Source organism: Poecilia latipinna, unplaced genomic scaffold (assembly GCF_001443285.1).
Source record: "Poecilia latipinna isolate Pla-1442-1.1 unplaced genomic scaffold, P_latipinna-1.0 Scaffold372, whole genome shotgun sequence".
NCBI lineage: Eukaryota > Metazoa > Chordata > Actinopteri > Cyprinodontiformes > Poeciliidae > Poecilia > Poecilia latipinna.
The window spans coordinates 96,079-121,477 of NW_015112988.1; the positions used below are offsets into that span (position 1 = coordinate 96,079).

The 25,399-nt window shown below is 36.8% G+C and overlaps 1 protein-coding gene across 2 annotated transcripts in view; it reads left to right on the forward strand.

Moving 5' to 3' along the window:
• The first annotated feature begins 410 nt into the window (after positions 1 to 410).
• The window catches only part of glra4a (glycine receptor, alpha 4a), a 57,411-nt gene continuing 32,422 nt past the window's right edge, over positions 411 to 25,399 (forward strand). Inside the window, exon 1 of one of the 2 annotated variants that reach the window (XM_015036543.1) lies at positions 411 to 781. In XM_015036543.1, coding sequence (XP_014892029.1) covers positions 714 to 781 — 68 coding nt within the window. In that variant the 5' untranslated portion in view covers positions 411 to 713. The remainder of the gene's footprint in view (positions 782 to 25,399) is intronic. The other variant, XM_015036542.1, reaches the window with a different exon arrangement.

Here is a 25,399-nt window from a genome sequence, read left to right on the forward strand (position 1 = left end):
GAATCACCTGAGAAATGACGGACAGGCTTGTACCTAATAAAGTGGCCAGTGGATGTCTATTCTTTTTTTAACAGGATATCCTTCAAAAGTCATTATCTACTTAAGCAGTTCAAGCAAGTGTTGATTCACAAACACAAATTTTAACATAATCTCCATTCACTACTATATTTTTAATGTTTATTATTATTATTATTATTATTATTATTATTATTATTATTATTATCTTAGATTCAAATTAAGTACAGAAAATGATCTCACCCCAACTATTCCTTAGTATTAAAGGTAATTAAAAACGAGTCAGGCTTCACAAAAAAGGGGGGAGAGAAAAATATGGGTCTGTTCCTTTAAATCTTCCCCACTTTTAATTTTTTTGGAGCGAGGGAGGGAAATACGGAGACAAGGGAAACCAAGCAATGTTAAAACACATTCATGCAGACAGTGGCGAGCCGACATCAGCAGCAACACGCTAACAGACTGACCAGCTCCCGTTCAGCCGCCACAAGCACAGTTCCCGCTGCGTGGATGCGTGGAAGACCCCCCTGGTCTGGGTGGAAGGGGGAGAAGTTTCCCCAAAGACGAGTCTGGATCCAGCTGAGAGACGATGCCTTCTTCCTTTAGACGGGTCTCACAGGTGGCTCTGTGGATTTGCTGATTTTTATTTCTTATTTTTCCAAGTTATTCAGCGGGGACAGGAAGAGATTCTGAGCCAGAGGATGCTCCCACAAGTCATTCGGATTTTGTATGTCTTGTCTTTTTGCGTCTTCCAAGGAGGTTTCATCAGGTAAGAAGATTTAAAAAAATAATAATTAAGCGATGCGAGTTTTCTTTCTTTTTTTGGTATTTGATTGGCACAAACTTTTTTTTCGAAATTGTACATTAACTGTGCGCTGTAATAATTTGTATTACTTACAAACAGTTCATTTAATCTCTCTCAGAAATCACATATGGATTCAATAATATACCAAGAGGGAAAACTGAATTTATGTTTAATATTTTGATAACCTGGAACAATGTTGAGCGCGTTTTTTTTTTCTTCCAGGTTTTTACGCACACAGAAATCACACAACTCCGAAAATACACCTCTTCAATGACTTAAGGAAGCGTAGTCGCTTAAAGAAACTTTAGATATATTATTACTTATTGTGGTTGAGCAATATCCTCACTGGTAAAACAATCGCTTCCCTACTAAGCCGCAAATCCTTGTCTTGTTAATTATATTTTCTTTTCAGAAACTAGAATAAAATAAAATTTAAAAAGTGCTGTTTTGTTTAAAAATGCAAACATGATTTTTGTGTGTGTGTAAAAAACGGATAAACACAAACTTAAATATAATTACATTTTCTTTTATCAAAGAGGAGAGAAAAATAAACAGAAAAATAACATCAGTCTACTAGCAAAGTGTATGCTTCAATAACGGGTGACGTCACTGCCCATATATGGGGGGCGGTGTTTGACATGCCTTGAATTAAAAAGACGCTTTTTTAAAAATCTAACTCTTCAAAAATATTTATTTATTTTTATGTAGCTTTCACTATGCTCTTATTCAGGGCTGCACTGTGCTCCTGCTGCTGCTTTGCAGCAAGCAAGTCCTGGGTTTGAATCCGATCCTGCATGTGGTATTTCTGCATAGATTTTCTCCCTGTGCATGCGTGGGTTCTCTTCGGGTACTCTGGCTTCCTTGCACAGTCCATAATGTTACAGTAACTCTGTCCAATGTTACCATTAGGAGTGCATGATTATGTTCCATGTGATGGGCGTGGGGTGAGAATAAGGTGGTATAAACAATGGGTGGATAATTTTGCCTGTATGTGCACTTTTTTGTGGTTAAAAAAAGTGGTTTGACACTTTTAGGGCGCACAGAAGAAACAGTGCCTCCTACAGTCTCAATATATAATGGTTGCAGAATCAGGTGCCTGCTTAGTAATATAAAAATCAATTTTTCTCTATGCCTGCGGTCTTATACTTTATCGATTTGAAACATGAAAAGAAATTCAGTCTTTTCATGTTTCTTTCATTCTTACCTGCCTTTGACTTTTTAAAAAAGTAAAGATATCTTGTATTTCAATATAATATTTTCACTTTTTAAAACAGAAATCACACTACCACTTCTTTATTTTAGTTTCTCATGAGAACATCCAATTACCAAAACATGCACAGACCCAAAATATTGGGATACATAAAGAGCATTGCGAGACAGAAAGTCATCCTGGGGTACAAGACCTGACAATTAATGAACTTCAAACCCAAATTTACATTGAACTTGTCTCGATAATTGCGGCTCAATAATTTAAATAAAAAAGACAATTTATTTGATGAATTCAATTTGAAAATTGAAGCCCATACCATTTATCAACCAATCAAGTTTAATTGCACAGCACATTTCAGCAACAAGGTAGTTCAAAGTGCTTTACATCACAAAAACATAAAAATAAGTCATAAAAACATGTTACAATCAACAATTAAGAAACAAACATTACATTTTGTTGATGTCATCATCAAAATCGTCAATACACATCAAATATATTGATCGATATTTGAGTGATTATGGCTCGAAAGCAACTCAGAACAAGTGAGGTTTTAGCCTTGATTTTGCAGTTTTCTGGAAGTTTGTTCCAGATTTGTGGTGCATAGAAATTGGATGTACCAGTGTTCGCAAAAACTTATTAGCTAAAACATTTTAGCTACGCTTGCCAAACTGGGAGACATGGGGGTGTCTCAGGCAGGACATTTCTGAATCACTGAGCAGAATTTTCTCTCATGTCTCAGATTTGAATCTCTTTAGTGGGCATAACAGTAACTTCTGTACGTTGTGCTTTAAGCATGGTAGATGGGATATTTTTATGGATACAATAAATGACAGCTGCTGGTGTAGCTGCAGCTTCTGAAGAGGGCAATGGCATGCCTGACAGTAATGATTCTGATGATGATTGTTAGAGCTTTGCTGAATGGGACTTTGAGATCAGCTAAGGGGGGACTGTACGTCTGGTTTGAGAGTAAAGCTTTACAGTAACTTGCTGCGTCTTTGGATATTTTCACAGCTTCACAATCTGATCATGTACACATTGGAAAAGCACTGAATAAACTAAATAAGACATTGATCAGCAGAATGTTATGCAAATAATACAGTGAGTATGTTGCACAACACTTCTACACAGGATCTGTGGATAGATTTGCAAAAATACATTTGCAAACAAACCAATGATGGGGGCCTTTGTGGTTCTGTGTTTATTGCGGATCGGTTATAATACAGTGGGCTAAGAGGTTTTAGCACAAAAATCTGTGCTAAAACTATTACTATACTTGCGTCCAAGTATAGTAATAGAAGGTTTAGTGGAAGGAAAAAGTGTATGGTTTAAAAGGTGGACAAACAGTGATGACTGTTGCATTGGAAGATTGTGAAGAGATTTACAAGGGAACAGAGACCAGGCTTCAAAAATGGCTTAAGATCAATATCTCCTTCTAGCTAAACTAGTCGAAGAGGTTTTGTCAGCTGACTGTCTTATTGCAGCAAGGTGCTTTACTTCCTTTCAGACAAACTAATATAATTAGCAGTACTTCTTTTTGCCAGAAAATCCTGCAGATAAGAGTTGAACTTTGGCCATTTAGGTTTTTCTCTATATGTGTGCAACTGGTGCATTTATCAACCTGTTGTGTTTGAATTTAATTTTGTTACACAGCTGCCAGCCTTGCTTACAGGTTGGGGTCATTGTGGCTTTGCTTCTGCAGGCAATAAGGGAAAGCATCAGTCAAGGTTGTGTTCAGTATTTCTGGATGCAGAAGCAGAAATACATCTTGATTTTTCTGTTCATCATTAATTTCCACTTGTCTTAGCCTATCCTCCTTTCCTGCTTTCCAAACTTCCTTAGCTTCTTTCTTTTCCCCACTCAGTGCCAAAAAACTTTTTTTGTTCACACTGAACACTTTCCTTATTTCATGCCCTGCCACCCTCAGGTGTGAACGGAAGGGAATTAAGATCTGCATAATCCCGGAGTGGAACAGAGCCGTGACTCTGTGAACCCAGGGGCGAGGAGAGCAACTCTCAGCCTGGAGAGGCAGTCAACTGACAGCACCTCCTCTGAGAAATTATATGCTCTCCTGCTGGCCTTCCTGCTCACTACATGACGGGGGGAGGGAGCCACAGGGAGGCAAGAAGGAAAAGGGGACAGATTAAGGAACGAGGGCAGGTGTAAAAGACAGGCAGAATCAGACGGAGGTGGGGAACGCGAAAACGTTGAGAAAGAACCCTGCCGAGATGTATGCGAAGACGAAGCTGAGAGTTTGGCATGTTTAGCTGCAGGCAGCAGTTAGGATGGGGCTTGGAGACGGAGAAATGTGGCACAGGCTGGGAAACGGAGACAATGTGAGCAACTGGAGGCGGAAGAAGAGATCCGAAATAAGAAGCTCTCTGCCATTTTTGAAACTACAAAGCAGAGCTCGCAGACTGGAAGGACGTAGAAGTGTTGGTTGCCTGTCAACAGGAGGAAAAACGGGGACAAAGAATGCAATGAATATTACAGGTCACATCAAAGTTAAAGTATGCAGTCTGAGAGGGTTGCGAATGTAGACTGCATGCATCAATCTGTGTGTGTGTGTGTGTGTGTGTACAAAGAGACAGTGTTGCACCTTGCACTTCATGTCAGTTTAAATTCAGTGCCAGCTGAAAGGGAAAACCTGAATCTGTCTGACTTCCTTAGTTTTTTCAGCCACTCGGTTGATTTGTTGGAGGAGAATCTAGGCTTGAATCAAAAGAAAAAAATAAGGCACTTTAGGAATATTTTTGAATTATTTTAGAGCAGAACAGTGTTAACACATTAAATTATCTGTAATTTCCTGGTATAGTCACTTTTTTCTCACTCAACCTTAAATAACGTGGCTTTCAGCCATGAAAATATGATTATACCAATAGTGTCTTTTTACATGACGTATAAATACAACGCCTCAAAGTGACAGTTGTCAATAAATGAAGAACATGTGACCATTACAGAGCTTGGGCGTTTCTTCAAAATTATTTAAAAGATGGAGCAGAAACTGGTTGCCCATTATTCTTAAGAGTTAGTTTTCCCTTCTTTAAAACTATGGTTAAAAATATCTATCAGTTTTGACCTTAACCCTTCAGTTTTCTGCTTGAATCCTGAAGCTAAAGATGGACTTCTTAGATGTATTTTACTTGGTTGTTTAAATAAATAAAGTTGAAGTTTTGATTATCGAGGGTGAAGACTGTTTATGTTAATGCTCTGTTTCCTCATGTCTCTTTTTTTTACCCCTGTGCCCAATTACTTTATTTCAAACAAGAAACAACCTGGAAGAAAGTAAAACATGGACAGCAGTGAAAAAAGTCATAAGCATAAATATAGGGACATCATAGATCCTGTAAATTGTCAAAATTAAATTGGTTCTTGAGGTTTGTAGCCTTTCAAGGGCAGATATAATTTGTACTTTAGTGATTTAGCATTAGCTAAAATATTTGTGATTAGTGGGTTAGCACACCACAGCTAGCTTTTTAGTTAGCGATGCCCAACACTAATAAAAGACTGCCAGCACTTGAATGGGCTATATTTGGTTAAATTTGAAACTTTGCGCCTTAACATAAAACACATGCACATCTTGCTGCAGTGTGGGATGCTTAATAAAAAGTAGTACCAGTCTAAAACTTTCCTTTTTAATCATTTCATAAGTATTTGAACTTCACAACAGATGAAGGATAAATTGTGGAAATGCTTCCACGCTTCCTGGTTATCAGATATCTATCTGTTCATTGGTGAATTGCAGAGTGAAGCAGTGGTTTGCCTTGGAACGAGAGACAGATAATCTCAACAGGCACGCTGTCCTTGCCTCTAGCCAGAGAGAGATCACGATTCACATCAGAAATGGGTTTATCATCCCATTGAGCTGGGAACTCCTAAGCCTGAAGCTTCCTTCAGAGAAACCCTGTCCTGGGGGAGGCTTTTCCTCTTAACTGTAAAAGTTTTAAATGCTTCTCCACTGATTATAAACCCAACGTCATCATATTTTCATGAAATACGGCCTCGGACAGAATTGCTTCAGTTACAGTATATTGCAGAGATCTTTAGAGATAATCAGTAACACAAATAGGCTAAACAAGCAAAGGACTTGTTCTTTTTAGAGTTTATCTGAATTTCAGACACATACATTTCTCATTTTTTGGACTGCAGAGATGTTTTTCTGTGCTGCTTCCCCGCCTGCTGTACTAATAGCCTTCAGGTTTGAAATTGGTGCCTCTCTTATTTAGAGCAAACATTCATTCAAATAAATTCAAGTTGTGAATAGCTTTGTTTACAATAGAAAAATAATAAAATATCACATTACATATAACTGTCATGATTTAAAACAGCTGAAATAAGCTTGATTTTAATAGTGCTTATATTTTGACGATATACGATAAATTCCAACCCTACTTCACTCATGATAGTATGTTGTTTTTTTTCCCATCCCGTATCATATATTAAAGACCTCAAAGAAAAATCTGATTATTAATATTATTAATATTGACAATACGAGCAGGTCAAAGCTTCACAAAAACTGGAGATCAGAAATCAGTGCATCTGTAGCTCTTCTTGTGAAAGAGCCAGAAAATCATTTTGCCAGCAGCTTTCACTTAAAGATTGAAGAAGATTTCTTCCTCCCTCCTTCTATAATAAAGCTTTTGTATTGTGAGAGAAAAACATTCCTGCTTTATCCAGTTTTAATGAGCGAAATATTGTTTGCTTGCTGAAACTTAAATTCCTTCTGGACTCGGCACATCAAAATAAGTACATTAAAAATGGAGTATGTGCCTGAAATGTTCAATCTATACACAGCGTAGTCCATGGCTGTACATTCCCGTGAAGAGCCTCTGAAACACCTGTTAAGCTGCAGAGAAAAAAACAGTTTCTCACAGCAAACATACTGGATGGAAGTAAACACAATTCAGCCAATGTATAAACATCCAGTTACGAGACACAATCTTTTTGGAATGGGTTTAATTAAATTTAGATGGTTGTCCCAGCTGGTGTAGTAGCATCTGCTCTCTAACGTGATATCTGGAGGCAAATAAACATGAAAAGGAGCCGCTTTGCAGAATATTCGTTTTGAACTACTCATCTAAAAAAAAAAAAAAAAAAAAAAAGGCCACTGGCTTGGTTTTTTTTTAATACATTTAATTTCAACGTGCAAACTTTTGCATATCTAAAACAACTAAAGTTTTAAACAGAATGTCTTATTTTGTTGTATTTGTCAGAGAAAACAGGAATACCGCTCAGTGATTTCTCCTTGAGTTGCACTCAGACATTTTCTGCTAAAATGCAGGAAACTCCCCACACACTCTGTTGATACGCAGCAAGGACTGCGTGAACAAGGAAAAGTGCAGAAGAGGAGCAGATGGGATGTTTACGTGAGTTAATGACTAAAAAATGAGCCAAGTAGGACGAGGGGAGTCGAACAGACGGTTTGCTCTCCACAGCCAGCACAGCTCTGAGCAGCCCTGGTGTACTTATCAATGAACTATGACGATGAGAGACACGAAGAAGATTCATCAAAAGATAAAGAACAACTCGGTCTGTTTCTGCTTCTTAGCTTTAAAATCCACTGAGGATACGTGCAAGATCTAATTGTCTCCACTTCCTTAAAAAACAGTTAACCTTATCATGCCGTCTGCTCATTCCTTTAGGAAAGTCTTTTTATATTCATCAAAAGTCCTTTAATTTTGCATTGTAAGAGTTTGTAGTGCTCAAAATAAGTCATTGCATCTTTCATTAAAACTAACCTCCATTCTTGGTTTCGTAGCAAACAGGATTTAGTAAAAAGGAAGCTGTAACCACACATATTTACTCTAAGAATAATCTTAATGATCAAAGTGCCTGACACAGATCGGCCCTTTGCTTCAATGTACATTATATTAGTGATTGGGTTTATAGTGGAGATGACAGGTTGCTGATGGGGTTTGGTGTTAGGCTGACATCTCAGGCTAAGAACCGTGAGTGATTACTTTCTGCCCAATATGATTTTCCTTTGTTTTTCGTACATGAACATACTTTTTTTGTGGGCCTACAGTTGATGTTAACACACAGCAAATCATGTTAGTATCCAAAAACACAAAGAACATTGAAATAAATAATCGTCTCAAGTGTCAAATACCAGAAAATTGACTTTATTTACTCATATCCAAGGATGAAATAATGCACCAGCTCATAATATGACAAGACAAAATATTACAAATATTTTACAGAAAACAAAGAATCTAATTTTTCTTCACAAATAGACGGAGCAGTTTTACAAATCACAAACCGCATTTTAAATAAGCTGTACGCAGTGTGCAGTATTTTAGTAAAGATTTGATTTCTCTAAATATTGCTGTTTCAAGTTGGACCCCATTAAAGGGTGGAACAAATCCACGAAAAGCAATTTGAACATCTCAAACTGTGATTTCTCTCAATTCAGTGTAAAATAATCCAGCTCAGGTTGTTCCTTTCAGGTATTTTAGACCCATATTCCTTGAAAAAGATAAAATAGTCACTTAGCACCTAATCCGTCACCCAGTTCTGCTATTTTGTGTGGCAACATTTTCTGGTACTTCCATCACACTGTTTCTCTTTTCCTTCAACGACCTAAAAAGATTAAACATCATTGGAAAAATGATTCTCCAATATTGTCTCCCTGTAACATTTGCAAAAGTGATGTTCCCAATCCTGATGCAGCGGAACACTGTGAATTTCACACCACTAACCCTACAACACACACACTAATCAGAAAAGCATCACACTTGCTTCCAAGACATGTCAGGAGTTGTTGTTTCACAAAATTCCCTTTTTGTCTATACACTAAGTGTTCACTGGAAGACAACAAATAGCGTAACAGCAGCTTCACAGTACGTATGAAACATTCTTATCCTGCTTTTTGCCATTTACTGCTTCTACCAAGTACCTAAAGATGACTGACAATGTGTTAAACTTCTTCAATGTAGCCAAAGAAAGTTATTCTGAAAGCAGCAAGGTAACTCTTCGCAAAACAGATTCGAGCAACATTGTCACGTTTAAATGAAACCACAATCACAACTTGAGGCGATCTTGTAGAATGTGTTAAACGTCAAGCTGGATCTCGAGTCTTTTATAACTGCCTTCACATTATGGCCTGTGTGCTTTAATTTCAGGGTCTTTTCTTACTTATCTTTCAACTTGATTCATGTTCTGCATTTATGTGGTTTTTCTTTTTCTTTTTCTTCTCTTCATTCTGCTCTCTGCAACCTCCTGCACACCTGTTCCCAAGTTGCTGTAATCACTGCACCTGCACCTGATCAGTGATTATCTTTCTTCTATATAAATACTTTCTGGTTTCCTTAATACTGTTTGTCAGTCCATAGTTTCTGATTCGGTCAACTGAAGGGAGTTTTTTCTCACCATTTGATTTTCTAAATATTAGTTGTCATCCTTAGTTTTGAAAGATAGATTTTATAGTTTATATTTGTTCTTTCCACAGTGTTATTTTAATAAAAACAAGCTGCTTCCATCATAACTGAAAGCTCTGACCCGCTGAATAACAGTTTCATCATAAAGCATTGTGCATGACGTGCATTTGCTTGGAGATCACATCGACACATATTAAAACAAAGTAATGAGCACAAAACGGAAAATTAGTGCAAAGATGCTGACAAAAACCCAAGTTAAAATGGTAAAAATATAAAACTCTTAATGTTGAAAAGAATTTCTTGTTGCCTGAATCTGTTTAAGAAGATCACTGAATTTTACAGTTCTCCTTTGGGAGGATTAAACTTCATTGTTTTGGTTTAATCTCAGATCTCAATTAGAGTTAAAGAGCTCTGATAAAACCCACATTAGATCTGCTATCTCCCCAGCGCTAATGGGAAATTAGACCAAGATGGTTAGTATGACGAGAAGGATTAGGATGCCTTCTCTCATGATAAGATAAAGAGATAAAAAGAAACAAGGAACTGCATACATTTAATTTCGATGTATCCGGCAGACAAAAGCTGCCTTAACACTTTGAATTGGCCTCCTCTCACTTTATTTAGCCCATTTTACATTATTTTTGGTCATGGATGTTGGTCTCTTTCTCTCATGAGGCTCAGCTTTTTCCAGTCACAGAGAACAAATCGAGCTACAAGAAGGAAATGTGTCTTTCATGTTGGATAAAGTTGTTTTAGAACATGTTGTAAAATAGTTTTCTCTTTGCGCTGTCTCTGCGTCTTTGACGGTAGGGTTGTGTTCAGACCTTTTCGCAACAATGCATTCAGTTTTTGTCAGGAAAAGTTGAAACAAAGGCCAAGTTCCAACATGAGCAACATTAGCCAGAATTACTTACCATTATTTACAAATAGTATAGCAATCTGGTAGGTGATAAATTATAGAGAATCATTTATTTACCTTAAAATGAAGCCAATACTATTTATCTTTCTTGACCGGAGGTATTAAAAGCATAAAAGATAACTGTGCTACCTGGATTTATGGTGGTCAGGGCAGCTGTGGCTACAATGTAGTAGCTCACTACCATCACTGGGTTACTGTGTGCTTGAATGGGTTAATGATTCAAAGTAGTGTAAAGCAGTTTGGAGTCCTCTGGATTAAAGTGCTGTAGAAGTGCAAGCCATTTATTGTTTCTGCTTGTTTTTGAATGTACTTGAACTTTTTACTCCTGCTCAGAATGTAGGAATGTTTCAATGAATGAAGGAGGAACAGAACTGTGCATGGCTTACATGTTCAAACAGAGCACTTGAGTTAAAGAGTTTCTAAATACAATCACATTTTGTACATTTTCAAAATTATTCTCCTCAAACGCACATTTCTTTGAATATGCTATTTTTTAATCTGTGCAGTGATTTTTTATTATCTTGTAAACTTTCCTTTACTGTACAATCTCTTCTAATTTTCTATTTGAATATTTTACCTTGTGTAAATCTGCATTCTTCCATTTGCTTTTCATTTTGCTGTTGGCACACCTGAATTTTCCCACTAAGGGACAATAAAGGATATTTCTACTCTATTTGTGACGCCACTGCTGTGATGTGGAGTATTTTAATTAAACTTTGCAGACTACATTTCTCATGATTAATTTTTGGGCAAGTTGTGCAAACCCAAAAAAAATATTAAAAGGAAAAAAATATATAGAAAGCCAGGGGTAGGCAGTTCTTGTGGTGATTATGCATGACGCATTTATGCAGAAGTACGACTTTGTGTAAAAAAACAAAACAATGTATCACTTGGTAAGCCTCCTTGGTATCCAGGATACAAAGTATGTGACGCAGTGGAAAGGTAATGCAATTAAGTTGACCTCTCCACTCCTGTTCTCTGGCGTTTGCAGATTAAAATGGCCACTTATTGACTAGAGCAGCACTTTCGCTCTGAGGTTCACAACCTACAATTAGAGGGCAGAAGTGGGGAACCATTATGAAACTCTCCATCATGTCATTATTTCTCCCCAAAGGGCCCATGTTGATGAAACTTCACTTCCAGCAGGCAGAAAAAATGTTCTCTCTGAAAGCCAATACACAGTTGGATGAGAATGAATATGATATGTAGTCAACGGGAGGTCTGCTCTGACTGGATAAAAACACCGTCAACTGAGCCAATGAATGACTGTTCAGTAATCGGTAAGTAATTTTCTATCTCCGTGGTTTATTTGCCAAATGTTGGAGGCAAGAGCTGAAAGAAAAGTAGCAGTTTCCTCCTTAATTTTGAACTTGCGTAACAAATTCCAGCTGCTTATCAAACACCAAGTAAAATCTATTACTTTACTAAAAGATAAAGATCAAGATCAAAGCTAATATTGATCAGTGTGTACCTGCTATTTTAAAAGAAATTTGACTTTGCATTATAGTTTTATATGATGCCTCTAATACATAATAGTCATTTTAAATGGTCTTAAATGCTAAATGTATATATTGTTTTGCAGTTTTTACTTCATTACGTCTGAGCATATTGTTGGTTCAGCAAATGATTAATCTATAACTAAATTAGTTGAGGACTACTTCAGCAATCAATTCATCGTGATTAATCAAATATTTGTTTAAGCCCATCACTCCAAGTTTGTTTTTGATGAGGGAATAACATAATATAAAGTTCTTTTTTTTCCTGTAACACTTTATTTGCTCTAAATGTTGCATTAAATGTCCATTATTAGGGTAAACGTTGCATTATTCGGTCGATAAAGACCCTTTTTAATGCAAAGTTCAATTAAAATTTGCATTAAAGTGTCATTATTTACCAAATGACACTTCATGACAACAGTTGTAAACATTTATAAAGACTTCATGTTTATGACAGTGTCATGCGAGTCTAATGCTGACATGATAAATAAAGTATTAGCGATTTTCCTTTGTGAATCAAATACTGTGTGGTAAGAGCTGAATTGAAAGAGAAAGAGGTGATGAACATCAGCATTAGAAGCTCTGAATGTCAGGAAAATGTATTATCAGACTAGCTTGAGTTAGATTTAGTTTACTTTTATTGTTTTGTTAAATCCAAATTATATATTTGTAAAAAACATCTTGGCTCTTTGGTAAAAAACAAACAAAAAAAAGGTTTTATGTTGTATCTGCTTTTGCTATTGATATTAAATTATGACAGAACTTGCAGTCTAGTAAACCCAGTGAGAGCTATAAAAAAAAAGCCTCTGTGGCTCATGTAAAAACCGTGATCTGCTCAAACATGCCACTTTTCAGCATTCTGCTCACTCGCACAGAGGAAACAGAGGACTTGCTCCTGTCAGAAAATAAAATCCTAAACAACAAATTGTTCCACATCCTGTATTTTACCTCAGCCGAAGTCACACATGAGCAGCGGAGCAGAATCCATCGGGCGGTAAAAGGGGGGCGGGAGCGGTGTTGAAGGGGGATTATAGCTGTGTTTGTCCGATAACATGTTGGTCAAGAGGGTTTCTCCTCCTTCAGTGGCGTCAAAGGAGGGCGGTCAAAATGTGCAAGTCCTCTCTACACAAAGAATTACATTTTACATTCACCTTAAATCTTCACAGAAGTGCATAGAAAGAAAGCATAAAGCTTTGAGACGCTTCATGAGTGCTCTGCTGATTGCTGGTTGGACATCCTGTAGGTGGGCATTATCTGAGACTCTTTTGTATAAGTGGTGGATATGTCACTCTTTCTATGGAGTGCCAAGCTGCTTCAAGGGTAAAACACTGCAGATCATGTGTTTCCACAAATCCCCGCTCTGACCTCTGCATTACTGGCACACTCTTTTCTCCCCACATTAGCGGGATGACTTGTTGTCCTTGACTGGTGAAGCAGTATCAAACTATAATATGCTTAAGTTTGAAAAAAGTTTGCTGAGGGAGAACACATCAGTGTGAACTTGTAGAAGTGCTGTTGCTAATCCCTAAGGATGCTCTAAGTTGAAGTGAAGGATTTTTTTTTTTTTTTTTTTTTTTTTTAAGTAACCCAGCTTTCACCGAGTGTGGTTTCTTAAAATAATTCCCGCAGAAGTCTTGTGGAGTAATTTTGGTGAAATGTTTAGGCATTTGGTATTCTCTCTCATTTTTAGCACACTGCTCATCATTTGAGCAAGAAAAATATGGGATCTGCTCTCAAAGAATATCGGAACGCAACGTTGGCTGAGTATTACTTATTGCAGCATACCCTTAATGCACACAGTGTCTTGTTAAATTATTTCTTACAGCCTTTGAGCTTTTTCACAGTTGATCATGTTGCAACCAGAAATGATACATTTATAAACCCCGGAGGTTTGCTATCGTCTCCGATGAAGCTATCCAGGCTTCAATTCCCGACCCCAGGACATTCAATGCATACATTTCCTCTCTCTCTGCCCTTCTTCACATGTTAACCTAATGTTGATAGACATCAGCACTTCCACTTCTCTAACTGCGTCATCACCAGCGTAATCTGCTTCAGAATATGATAGTGAAACTCCTGCTATTTTCAACATCATCTGTTTTACTCATTTTGATTTTAATACACTAAATAAATGTAGGTGTTTTCTTTCTTTATTAGTATTGTCGAAAGATCACACGACGACGGAAGCTGTCTGTTTCCATTGCTCAACTTTAAAATCTGTCTGTAGATAGCCATTATTTATTTTTAGGGGGTGTAAACTACTTTATTAGTAATATGAACAACGATGCAAAAATATTGGATTTCAGCAAAAAAATTGGATTTGAGTACCAAGACCTGCTCAAAATGTTACTCCAAAGTCACAGTCTCACTACTCAAACTGTGAATTTCATCTTCATTTCCCCCCAAAATGTAATTTTGTCTCCAAGTAGTCACCTAAATCTAATTGTACCCATGTTGTGGATAAAAGGAAAGTTAAGATTCTCAGATGGGAGCTCCAGTAATGTTTTCTCCCCTTAATTTGGCTCTGAAACACCTGGAAAGTAAAGGTTATCAGTGTTGCTAATTATCTTTGCAGGAAGAATTGCAGAAAATGGATAATCTTTTATTTAATAAGGTGAGTCACACATCAATTGATGTTTTGCACTGACTCATAAAAATGAAATACAATTGGAAAAAGTATTCTCTTACCTGGGGAAATGCATAGTACAAAAAAAACATTCTCAGGCTACCTTTAATTTGTCCTCTCGCTTCACTTTTGTGTTATTCCCTCCATTAAAGCAAAATTCCTCTTTGTTTCAGCATTCTGGGGCAATAGAGACTGTTTCTGGTGGGTGAGGAATAGAAATTGTTTCTCTTTGTAGCAAACGCACTTGCTATTAGCCTTTTTCTGCATTGCCAGTCAACCTGTACACATCCATTTGATTAACTTCTGGTTTAAAAAAAGCGATCCATTCTTTAATTTACTAGAGATTTCCTTATGATGCTATGTTGTCATGAGGATGTGGGTCTTTGTATTAGAACAGTACATTTTAAAAGACGTACCCGATGTGGATTTAAGCCTTTAACTCAATCCATTTGGGATGCATCATGTTACGACCAATTTTGGACATCTACAAAGTCAAATAAAGGAAACTTCACAAGCACAACAAGCCTTAGTGGTCGCAAACAAAATCACCTTGAGACGGCAGTAAAATTTAATTATGTGCTTTGCTCAGTGGTGATTTCAAGGTCAGACAGTCAATAATTTGAAGCTTTCATGACGTCACATTGAGAGGGCATATTGAGATGTGGGGGTTTGTCGCAGTTGAGGAACAGATATTTTAGTAATATATGGCTTCTTACGGGGGGCATAGCTTTCAAGGTTGGCTTGGTTTTGAAAGCATGACTTCATGCACACTTTACTGGTGATGCATGATCTCTTCGCTATGTTCTCCCAGGTAACGGCTTCATCTCAAGATCAGGATGATGGCTGGAAATGCCCTTTTTATTGTGCTAAGCTGTCAATTTGTGAGCACAGGCATTGATTTATGAAATATCTTTTTTTTTAAATGGAGGTAAACTCAAAAAAACGTTACGAATGAACAATGTTGAAGCATTACCAGGGTGACACTTTAAATAAATGCAATTGTTTTTATTATATTTTTCAGACTGGAGTGTGTATGATTCAGAATATAAATTATTTTTTGGGGGGGATTTGCTTTTCTCTCTGTAATTGTTGAGAAAAAGTGGAAAAAAAAGGACAAGAGTGTATGTCAAACAGGATTAGTTTGCACTTGTTTTTTCCCCTAACAGGCTAAAGAATTACCATAGCCGTCTGCCTTTGTTCTTTGGAAAAACTGCAAGACATGCAATGCGTGTCCAGCACCCCAAGAGGCTCTTGTGAATAAGACATCACCCTGGAAAAAAAAAAAAAAAAAAGTGCACAAAGCAAATGGAGCGGTGCCTGAGTTGTCTCCTGGGCTCAGGCCTCGTAGGAAATCTCAGCCAGCCAGTCTGTCTCGCCTGCGGGTTTTCCACATCTCCGAGGATGAAAACATCAGGCCGTTTTTTACCTGCCATCAGCTTTGTGCTGTCACAGACTTGTTTACTGGGACATAATCTGTGATTTGGGGGTTGACACTATCCAAACTGTTGTCAGCTCGGGATGCATTGAAAGGCGTCAGCACTGCATGAGTCTCACTATGAACAAACTTGGCGAGTCTTTTCACTGACGCACATTAAATGTTTTACTTTCAAAAAGATATACAATCTCAGGCCGTTTTTATTGATTTTTAACTAGTGAGTGGCACAGAGTTTTCAGGCTTAATGAAAGTTTATATTACATGAAATTCTCTGATTCACAAAGTAATGAACCTTGAGATTACTTTCTTGACTCCCATTTTTTCCACTTTAAATAGTAAACTTTAAATCTCCCTGCAGTCTGCCGCTTTCAAAACTTTTTAAATTATTCCTCTTTCTTACATTTCCTTCATTTTCAGCTTTTTGGGGTTTGCTGCTATAACGATTTAATGAAATTTATCTTAAATAAATTGAAAAAAAAAAAAAAAACGTCTAAGCCCTGAATTAAATTTAAATTGGGTTATTATTTTAAGGGCTTAGTTTTCTTTGTGCTTTTAAAAGGGAATTATATGATCCTATAAAGCTTTTTCAGTCCTTCAATGAAACTCAACTGTGCTAATTGAGTCGATTATAATTTTGGATAATCTCAATTGAATCTGCACGGGTTTCTCTAATAGGACTCTGGCAATGATATGGATCTCATTGCTGGTGGTTATGTTTGTTCATTTTAATGTTTCGTGAATAACAGTGCTAACAGGCAGTGAACTCCACACCTATTAAAGTGTGAAAAAACCTTGAGAAAATTATATTTTGTTGCAGGTGGAAAAATCTTGCAGTAGAGCAGAAACCCTTTCATTTTAATACAGATATTGTCATGAAATCTATTTTTTATTTTTTTATTTTTACAAATCCAGATGCCACAAATATTGGCACTTTTAACAGATAATATAAAATTAAGGTACAATCTTCATTTTACCTTTTTAATTCGATTAGTATAACTAGAAGCTTTCAATGTGCAATCCATCATTTCCTGTTTCCCTGAAGTATAATTATGAATTTTACACAGGGTAATTTTTAGTCAGTCTTCAAAACGAGAGACAAAAATCATGCCCTTCAAGTAAAGCAGCTGCGTGTTTTTGTCTTCACAATAACATTTTGAGCTGCAATTAAATACTCGAAACAACTGAAAATGTGTCAAATCGGGCTGGAGAAACGACTCTTTCTATATAAATTGTTTTTATTTAGCAATACGTTGTCAGTTACTTAAAGTGTTGTATTTTAGGTTTGATTTAGAGGTTTAGTATTTAGTTTTTCTGTCTTGGATATTAGTTTGTCTTTTATTTTGGTAGTCTGGTTTCTTTTTCCCGCTATCCTGACGATTTTTATCCCTTCACTTTCTTCACATTTACATTCTCTAAAATTACTCTGCAATTTGGGAAAACCTAGAGGATGACGCCATTACTTTGGTCACTTCTGATTGGGCAACTCACAATATCTGAGTTAAATGGAAGCACAAATATTGGTATATTTCATGGCAACACCACAAACGTATTACTTTCTTGTGTAATATAATCAGAAAGTCATAGAAAACGAGACTATAGCAGAGAATTGTAGATCTCCACAAATTTGTTTAATCTTTAGGTACAACTTCTGGATGCTTGAGGAGAATATCGCATATAATCAGCAGGAATGGGCTGAAATTTAAGGGAACTGTTGTTAAAAACTAGAGGACATTTTATCCAAGTCATACAGTTTAAAAGGCAGTTTTAACAAAAACTATAATGAAAACGTTCTCTCTTCCTATTTGTCAGTTCTGATATTAGTCAAATATATTAAGAAAATATAAATTGCAATCTGCAAATGACCACAGTTTAGTCTGATTTAATGTCAAAGGTATGCTTGCAGAAGTGAAAACAAAAAAAAACAACAAAAAAAACCCAGAAATGAACANTTCAATTTTAGCCACCTTTTCTCAAAAGTAGAAAAAAGTGCCAAAAGAAGTCTTTGTGAAAGCAGTGGCAGGGTGTCTCTTTAACGGGTCTGTCTCAGAAACCCCCTGGAAGAACCGACTCCATGGTGGCTCTGTGATGATGCTGCTGGTTGGTGCCAGCAGCTTGATCGAGCGAAACAGGCCAGTGGTTATGCCTGCAACCTCCTTCCTCTTTGTACCATGTCCAAAATATAGGTCATGTAGAGTGCAGATGCTCCATGTGGGGGTGTGGGTGTTTGAGCTGTGCTTTGATACACCAAGACTTGTGTTATCACAATCCATTATTCGCATTCTGTCCACGATAGTATCTAACTGCACTCTATACCAGCCCAAGAGAAGTTATGTGATAAATTATGTCAATCGAATGTTTTTCTTTCTTTTTTAGAAAAAATATTGAATTGGCTATTGGAAATCGAAGCTACTATTGAATTTATATTAAAGTTAATTTAAGCTAAAGGTGGGAAAATTCATGCACAAACTGCCAAAGCAGCAAGATTGCTGCATCGTCTATGCATTACAGTTCTACGCCCTTGCTCAGACACATCGGCTTCATTTTCTTTCTCTTTCTTCGGCTTCATCAATTAACTTTGATGTTGCAGGGGTGAAATGGCTTGTGGCATTCTCCTCCGAATGAAGGATGACAGTTTACTGATTAATTTTTAGGCTTAATTTCAATAAACTCTCAATTTTATTGTAAGGGCTGCAGACATGTACACACACACAATAAAAAACAAAAGTACTGCACGCTGAAGAATGGTAATGCTAAGTAAGTAACCATTGAACTGGACTGTTTGCCCTCTTCAGAACTGTCTGGTTTGTTCAGCTTGATAACAGCTTGTCAGACTTATTGGACTAATTTCATTATCAAAACTACTTGAATCCAAGGTTTGTTTTTCTTTGCTTTTTAGTGTCAATAGGGCTAACCTGTACAATAACAGCCTTGAATATGTGGAAGCTTTATTAACTTTAAATGGCCTAGTTGGGTATATTTATGCTGAAGGCATGCCAGTGTATTTGTACAATCTCGGCTGCTTAACACAGGTTTCCAAAACTATCCAAATTGGGTAAAATACAGTAATATCCAATAAATTTGATTATTTGTTGCAATGTACAAGCAGGAATTAAACACACTTTTCACTAAGCCATAGTATTAAGTATTAAGATATTTTATTAATCCGATATATTATAATCTTAAAGGTTTTGGCTAACTAAGTGGAATATCATCAAAATTAACAGAACTAAACTTGAAAACATTAGTTGTCAAGTTTTGTTTTTACACATCTGTATATTGTTTCAATTAGTAAATAGTTATTGAAATAAATAAACTTCTCAATAATTTTTAATAATATAACTGAACGCAGTCCACTTCAACTAAAACTCAGTTTTTTCTTTATGAATTCAAGCTTAATCCTTACAAAAAGAAAATCCTTCAGCTCCCCCAAAACTACAGTACAGATGTCAAAATAAGATCGACTCTTTAACTTCTACAAAATCTCTGAGCCAGAACATTTTTTATTTTTCTTTTACTCACTGTGAAGGTTTAGATTGAACTTAGAGTTCTCAGTATTTGTTTGATGTTGTAAAATAAAAATAAAAAACATAACACTAAAAACTGTGTGAAACGCAAGCAAAGCTGCCAACGCTGTGAGCAGTTTGAAGCATTTTGCATAAGTCAGGTTCAAGTAGATCTTCCCACATTGCTGAGGAGGTACTTGGTGAGGGAATGGAGGTTCTTGGCCAACTACTTCAAGCTTCACTCTTTAAAGTTGAGGATGAAAAACAGCAAAGCAGTATTACTTTTTAAAAGGATGCACAAAAGGACAGTTGTCTTTTGCAGCTTTTTAATACATAGTCGTAGGAAATATGATCAATTACAAATTATACAAAATGGCTGTGTCTCCCATTTAAGTGCTATAACCTTGGACATTATCTGTCAGTTTTTGTTAGAGTTGAATAAATGGCTCCAAATGTCTCTAAGGGAGACATGTAAATGGATTTTTTTTTCTTTAAAGGTGACCTACCATGCTTCCTTTAACAGGTTAGGATAGGTACGAAATATATTTATCACAATTTTTGCACAAAATCATGCTGCAGCTGGCCATGCCCCCCAACTCAACGTTCACACAAGCTGCAAACAGATGTGCATCTGTACAACCGCATACCTTTAAAAAGCACTAGTAGAGACTCCTGCACAACCAACAAGAAAGCAGCAAGTGGTTTCTGGACAGGAAGTCCACAACAAAACACTTCTCTTTTCCAGCAGCCATTGTACACAGCAGTAAAACCAGCTGACCAAATGTGCCGGAGCTCTGCATGGGTTGTTGGGTGACGGGCTGGGCTCACCTGGGGTTGCTGAGCAACAGCACATTGTCCATTAAATGTGACTTACCAAGTCAACATTTTTGAAATGGCTCATTTCCAGACACCAAAATACTGCCAAAAAAACATCTGGGTGGGTTTTTTAAGTGCTTGGGCTGTCTTTAGAGGCAGTTAAGACCCCCCATAAAGTATGAAAATTTACAAAATGTAAATTTTGCATAGTAGGTCCCCTTTAAAAGGACTGAACACAACAGGTGTAAAAACAACCTCTGAGATTTCTTTGTGAATAAAAGTATTTTTCGTATGTATTTAAGTTATCTAATGTAAGGGGCCTTTTAACGTCACTGTACATCAGATAGATTACTTGATTTATATGGTGAGTAAAAGGAGCAAACATTCCCTATATGTGCTTGTAGAAAATTGAAAACATAAATCATCATCTCCCCTAACCTTCTAATTACATTTTCAGAGTATAGTGTTGGACAGTAGTCTAACTCGGTAAGAAGCCAGATGCAGAGATTTCCCTGCGGCCTTTTGTATCTGGAGGAAGATCGGTGGGGTGTGAGATAATGCTGAGAAAACCATGTGGTGCCACAACGAGCTGACGAAATGTTTGACACACGAAAAATGTGCACACACTTCCCTGGGCTACACCAAAACAACCCTAATGCACTGAAAAGCTGCTGCTTTTTGAATTAATACTTGTACCAACTACAAGTACAGCTGTCCAGCAAATACTGTACTTCTGCTATATTTGTAAAAGTTTTCAGTTGCCTTTGTTTGAGAATAAAGCTGCAGTCCAGTTCAAGCAGCCACATTAAAGCAATCTTTTGTTGTCGGTATCTTCTCTCCTCTATCGGAAAGCCTGCTGGCTCTGTTTCACAGAGACTGACAGGCGGCAGTCAGTGCTGATACCAGATCTTAGAAATGAAAACGATGGCCTGAATACAGAGCGGCTTCAAGTGAAGTCTGAGAGGATGGCTAGGTCAGAGGAGGCTCTGTTAGATTCATCTCCCATGGGGGGGTAAAGGTCAGTCCCTCGGGGTGATCACAGACTACCGCTGCAGCTTCCTCTGTCGGGAAGCTTCAGTTAGTGATCCATCGCTTTCAAGAGAGCAAGTAGAAAAAAGGTTTTATATAAAATTATGTTAAATTTCAATGCTAATCAGTCTTTGAATAACAGTGGAATGAAATATCTATCTGCCTTTCAGAAACTGAAACTGCTGCAAAATAAAGTTCTGAGAATGAATGAAAAGCACTTATTTCCCTCCACTTTACACACACAGATTGAAGGATTGTTGAGGACATAATGTGTTTACAGTCTTTTTCTCATAACATTTATTTCACTTTAGCATATTTTCAGGCATGCACAATTAAATTTACAAGTTATTTTCTCTTACAAATTGACAAAGAAGCCTTTAATTTAAGTCATAATCAGTAAAGGTGGCAAATACAACTTATGATGCATAAAATATATTGTGTTGGAGCATGAAAGTTTACTTAAACTCAGTCAGAAGTTGTTTTAAGCAATTTTGAGTTCCTCCAAAATAGCATCTTATGTTTAGCTACATAAAAACAATTAGCTATGGAAAATAAAGGATCCTAGCATTTGAACTGGTATTGCTGATCTTCACACTGCTCAAAGATATATTTGCTGAAAAATGGGCAAAATGTGTATTGATAAAGTGCGATACTTTAATTCCTTGGGAAGCCAATTATATATCTGTCAACCTTTGTCAGAGGTGCCTTATGGGAGAGTCACTGTACAAATTTTGTTATATATATATATATATATATATATATACTGGGAAAAAAAAACACCAAATTAAGTATAGAAGTACTTTGAAGAATAAGATTTCTTCTTTGCTTTGACTGACAGTATATTTTTGAGAATGGGAACTGAAAAAGTTAAAGAACAAACAAAAATGGTGCCCTCTTTAAATGTCTCTTAATGCCTCTTTAAATGTAAATGTTTAAATGCAACAAGAAAGAAAAAACTATTGCACAAAAGAGAATGATTAAAAAGATGTTGCATCACAAGAATTATGGAAGACAACATTGCCTTAAAATATCACTAAAATTGATCACTTTTATTGACTTTAAGAGAAAAACCTGCACCTTCATCACCTTGCTTACTTTTTAAGAGATAGCTTCTACTTAGTGGAGTTATTAGTTTGTTGCTTTACCAGATCAGAGTACATCTAAAAATGTATGATTTAGTGTCATCAAGAAGTTTGGTCTAAGATTGGCGCATTTGAACCTGACTGCTTGACATTTATACTCGTCCATAGAGGAGATTCAGTTTCTCAAATCAAAAGCAAGAACTTTTATTCTGAGATGAACTCAAAGCACGAAACTTTGCAAAGTGTGTGGGTGGAAGATTTTATTCTGCTGTGACATTGTGACAGCGACGAGAGGTTGGAGAAACTGCTGATCCACTTTCTTCAGATTTAACACAGCGGGATGCGGGCAGATAAATGAATGAAATCATAAACAGAAGGATATTATATTTCACACTAATATGGATTTCAGCTCACTAGGCCAGAATTGATGAGTGCTAAAGATTAGTTAAGGCTGCATTGGAACAGCCTGGGGTGATAGTTGGAGTTCAGAGTCACAGAAACATGAGCATAATTCTGTCATCAAGCCACAGCGCGCTGTGCCCCGGTTATCACCGTGGCACAAGCCTGGAAACATCCGTTTGTTAAGTTCTCTGCAGATGTCAAAGCTCGGTCACAAGATTATAGATTGCAGTGCAAATTAGTTCACATGAGCGATGGCACGGAGTTGTTATTTACACTGGATTAATAAAAATCGTGACACTCGAGTGTTCAAAATAGAGCGTTTTGATAAGAGTTGTGCTACAAGGTCAGCGAAAGTTCATGGGTGGAGTAATTACTATTTAGTGCAAATAATATTAAACATAATGAGAATGGGGAAAATGGTTCTGCAGCTGAGGTTAAGCCTCTGTGTTTCATGTTCCAGTTCTGATGTTCATTGTTGGTTTTTTCAGCAGTGGACACAGGTCAGCGTGACACCTCACTAATGTGAGCTGAGCTCATTTTCTGTTTTACTTTTAATGCACTTAACTTCTTCTAAATTAGATAAATTCTTATTTACTTGGTTGTTTTGTAAACTTTCAGTTTAATATAATTCAACATCTCTGTTGATGTGTTTTGGTTATCGACTAAGAATTCATCAAGTAGTTGGATGTTTATACACATGCTTTTATTTTGAAGTGGCTGCTTAGATTCTAGCTTTTTTTGCTGCAAGCTCTTGAATTAAACCATCCATATAAAATTTATCTGCTTTGGTCATTTTAATAAATAAAATAAAATAATAATATTCCAAATGAAATATTTTCAAATTTTGGTCAAGTCAACTTCCTTCATAAAGGTGATGAAAAAATTGCCTGTAAAACTTTCCTTCTTTCATATTGGAGTTTAAGCACAACCACAGTCCACACAATACTCCCTTGTGGCTCTGCCATTACATAAAAGTTAGAAGTAAATCAATCTTTGCACATAATTTGACCCTGAAAAAAGAAAAGAACTTTAAAGGCTATTGAATTGCATAATCGCTAAGGGCAAATATTAAAATTGAAAAGTAAGCTATCTTTCCCCACTTCTACGTATCTGTAAAATTCAAGGGCAAACTACAAGATGTGATAAACTCACTGAAACTGTTGGAAAAGCCCCCTAGTTTTTGTTTGCTTGTTTCATTTTTTTTTTTTGTTTTTGACTATTTTAGTTACTAGTTTACTTTTCGTTGTGGGTTTGTCTTTTTTCTCCATGTATAATCTTGTTTAGTCCTTAATTATTTTTCACTTGTACATGTTTGGAAGTAGCTTATGCTAGCTTTCTTAAAGTTCAAAGATATCTGATATTGATGCCATATTTGTTGTTAATGTTAACACATTAAGAAAACCAAATAACTCAAACATACATGGACAGTACAGAACAAGGCATAGATACAATATCTGGAGGCATTATAGATCATGTAAATTGTAATGCCAAAATTAAATTGGGGCTTGAGGGTTGTAGTCTTTCAAGGGGAGATATAATTTGAACTGAAATCAGCGCTTTAGCATTAGCTTTGGATAAATATATTGGAGTAGTATTATAGAGATAGCAAAACTAATGTTTATAATTAGAACTTTGAAGGTTAGCACAAATAACTCTTTAGTAAGCAGGACCCACCACTTCTTTCAGTCAGAACCAGCATCAATTCTGATGTATTTTTTAGCAATTTGAGCTACACCTCCAGCAGTGGGAATATGAGCATCAGAACTGAATTACAAAGCAATGAAAGAAGGTAGTACAGTCTTACGAATCACTTTTCTTTTACATCACTTGGAGGGCTGCAAGAGGAATTATGATTTCTGCTGAGAAACATTAAGGTCATGTCCTCCAGGTGGCCTCTTTTGGCTGAATAAAGGAGGTGAAGGGAAGCAAAAAATGGTTCAGGAATGGTGCACAGCTAGTTTTAGGCATTATCTTTGCCTCCAGATCTTAAACATTTCAGTCCAGTCAGGCATCTATAGGATGTGCTGAAGAAATAAGTTATAAGATGCATAAAATCCCCACCTAGAAGCTTGCAGGTCTTAAAGAATCTACTGCTGACATCTTGGTGGCAGATGCAACAAAACTTTAAATGTGTAGGTTGAGTCAGTGTCTCAACAGGCCAGCTGGCAGAAAACAGGGACCAAAACACTATCATAGGTTATAGTGTTACTGAGCCATGTATTTAAAATTTTACTTAAAAATAAATCATGATTTTACACATGGTGTATGTCAGTGGTTCCCAAACTTTTTCTTCTGCGGCCCCCCTATGGATTACAAATGGCTGTCTGGTTGAAACGACGCGTGTGACGGGGGGAGGGGCAAAATGAATGTACGTAGCTGAAAATAGACACCAACATCGGTAGCCTACAAGGTACTTGTTAAGCTTAAGGTTCTTTACTCAACTCAGTCGGTTAGTTTGGAGGGAAAAACTGTGAAAAGTTCTTTGCGTTTTGCTGCTTTGCTGCCGTGATTCTAACACAAACCTACGTAGCTCCGCCCAGCAGCAGCAGGTCTCCTTCACAGGTGGAAACCCAGCGCGAGCGTCGGAGCACTCATGTTGCGTTTAAAGGCGGCTCGGAAAAACAGGTTACAACATGTTAACAACGGATTAAACAGTTTTAACTGCTGATAAAAGTGACAGAGGACACAAAT